The sequence below is a fragment of the Argiope bruennichi genome, chromosome 6, assembly GCF_947563725.1.
Source record: "Argiope bruennichi chromosome 6, qqArgBrue1.1, whole genome shotgun sequence".
In the NCBI taxonomy this organism is placed as follows: Eukaryota; Metazoa; Arthropoda; class Arachnida; order Araneae; family Araneidae; genus Argiope; species Argiope bruennichi.
In genome coordinates this window covers 5,261,604-5,264,704 of record NC_079156.1, presented here as the reverse complement: position 1 = coordinate 5,264,704, position 3,101 = coordinate 5,261,604, and the positions used below count along the sequence as shown (strand labels likewise).

Below are 3,101 nucleotides of genomic sequence, written 5' to 3'. Positions count from 1 at the left end.
TAAAAAAAGGTATCTATACTTTTTATATTTCATAATTTGAAATTGTAAACATAATTTATTCAATACATACTAATTTGAATTTCATGTTCTTTCCTCTGAGCAAACTGAAAACATCAAAGTCTCAATATTAATAAAAATCATTACATAAGAAAAAAATGCAATAATTTTATTAGTAAGCTTTAAAATATTAATTTATCTAAGAGTAATAATTTATTTTTAAAAATAACTATATTTATAAGATTCAACATTCAATAATATGTAAAAAAAGAACATATGTAATTTTTAAAAAACACTGCCATAGTCATTTGTCAAAATGTATCCTTCAGATAAAAAAGGATTTGGGAAAGGAAAGAATAAAGCAGCACCAAACTCATTAAAAAGCTACGTTAATTAATTATGCAAAAACAATAATTCCATTGAAAATACTAATTAAAATTTTAAGATAAGAAATAAAATTATATAACTACGAAAATTTGGAGAAAATAATTCAAAATAATATCTTCAAAAAAAAAAAAAAAATCAGAAGTTTTTAATGGTTGATCGGCTAGCGTAACAATTACTAAACAATGGTTTCATCAACGTTATCGGCAGACATCCCGTCATGCGCAAGACGGTTGAAAATTGAACAGAAACTGTTTGTTTGGTACCTGATACGTGACCGTGAATTGACCCCATTGAAGATCGCGCATCTATTTTAATAGAATCTTGCGTATTCTATTAAAATGTGTCGGATTGTTAAAATATCTCCACAATTAAAACATACTAGTGGTGGTTCGGCAAAAAGTAAAAATCTATGTGTCAAACGAGTGTGACCAATGCGTAGTCGGGATAAAATTACATCATAGCGCCTGCTTAGTTTTGAACACCAGTTGGCCAATTGTGGTTTAATAAAGTGAAGCTTGTTGTTAGTTTCCATGTCCCATTGATTTTGCCACTGGCGATGGCACCAATGAATAATAGCTGTACGCATATCTTTATAAGAAATACGTTGGGGCAAAATTACACTCGCTGACTTAGCTACTGTATCTGCGATTTCATTTCCAGAAATACCCATGTGCGAAGGGATCCAGGAAAGCAAAACTCTAATATTTTTCAAATATAGAAGACGGTATATCTTCTTCACTTCCTGTAGAAGTGGATGACCTAGAGATGAAGAGTTTAGAGCCTGCAGAACACTCAGAGAGTCCGTGTAAATAACAGACTTATGGATCTGTTGTTCATCAATATATTTGAGGGCTAAGTAAATAGCAGTTAATTCCGAGGTAAAAACAGAAGTAAAAGGATGGAGTTTATAACTTATAATGCGATGACCATGAACAAATGCGCAACCCACATGATGAGGTGACTTAGAACCATCCGTAAAAATGGGTTCATAAGAACAGTAAAATTCCCGATGATGTTTAAAAAGTGAAATAAAAACCGAGCTATCAGTGTCAGATTTTCTAAATTGTTTCAATGGGTCTTTATAGTGTAATTTATTTTCTATCCATGGAGCTGAATTTGGACTATCATCCGCATATATCTGTATATCGGTAAAATCATTTGGTAATATTCTTCGTATACGCAATCCCAAATGAGGTATGTAGGATTTGCACGAATTAAACAAACGGTCGTTAACGTCATTCTGGAATTTCTCATGAAAAGGATGGCGTTTATTGGATAAAACATGATAGAAATAAAACAATGATAGCTTCAATCTCCTATTAGACAAAGGAGGATCAGACGCTTCAGCATATAAACTAGCTACTGGTGATGTCCTGAATGCTTTAATGCACAATCGGAGAGCTTGATGAACAACGTTCAAACGTTTAAGGTAAGATTGCTTAGCAGAACCATAGATAACACATCCATAATTAATTGTTGATCGAATGATACTTCGGTAGACTCTTAACAAAGACGATCGAGCACCAGCACCCCAAGAAGTATTGGATAAAACCCTCAGTATGTTTAGTGACTTCAGGCATTTACTCCGCAAATATGTAATGTGCGGAAGGAAAGTAAATCTTTTATCAAGTATAATTCCTAGAAATTTGTGCTGATCCTGAATGGAAATTAGATTACCGTTCAAGAATAACTCTGGCTCTGGATGAAGAGGACGTTTGCAGAGGTGCATTGCAACTGTTTTCTGAGGAGAGAATGTGAAACCGTGTTTATTTGACCACTCTACAATATTATTTATCGCTGTCTGAAGCTGTCTCTCAATGTATCGCATGTCACGGGCGTAGAAAGAAATTTGCATATCATCTACATACAGCGTCTTGCTAACACTTGCTGGTACAACAGATAAAATAGGATTAAGAGCTAAAACAAAGAGTGTCACACTTAATATACAGCCCTGTGGGACACCTTCTTCCTGGCAATAAACATTGGAATAGGTATTCCCAAGCCGCACTTTAAAATATCTCTGGTGTAAAAAATTTTGAATAAAAAGAGGTAAATGCCCTCTAAATTTAAGGTCGTAAAGATTTTTCATGATCCCATATCTCCATGCTCGATCATATGCTTTATTTATATCAAAAAATACTGACACCAAATGATTCCTTTTTATAAAGGCCATTCGAATATCCGTTTCCAAGGCCAAAAGATTATCAATTGTTGAACGATTCTTTCGAAAACCGCTTTGAAAAGGGGAAATAAATTCCTTTTCCTCCAGTATATGAACGAGGCGTGCGTTTACCATTTTTTCAAACACTTTACACAAACAACTGGTAAGAGCTATTGGTCTATAGTTAGATGGCTCTTGTGGATCTTTTCCAGACTTTGGTATAGGAATTATTATAGCAAATTTCCATTTATCAGGAAACATATGCTCTTTCCAAATTCTGTTATACAGGATCAAAAGATTTTGGAGGGATCTATCAGATAAATGCTGCAGCATTGAATAAGTAAATAATTCCCTCCAGCCCCGGTGCTGTTTGTTTTGTGACAGATAATGCTCTGCTCAACTCCAAGATAGTAAAATCAGCATTGTAAGACAAACGCTTTTTTGTTTTAAAGCGTAATTTGATGTATTTTTTGTGCGTGAGGAAAGGTTTCGTGTAATTACTCGCTGAACATATAGAGGCAAAAGCTTCTGAAAGAGCATCAGCCATTTCCTGAAC

At 34.1% G+C, this 3,101-nt stretch overlaps 1 protein-coding gene across 1 annotated transcript; it reads right to left on the bottom strand.

The window, feature by feature from the left end:
• Positions 1-694: 694 nt before the first annotated feature.
• Positions 695-2,806, bottom strand: LOC129971257 (uncharacterized). Its single transcript, XM_056084852.1, has one exon. The coding sequence runs from the start codon at positions 2,804-2,806 to the stop codon at positions 695-697; it is 2,112 nt and encodes a 703-aa protein (XP_055940827.1).
• Between the last annotated feature and the right edge of the window lie 295 nt (positions 2,807-3,101).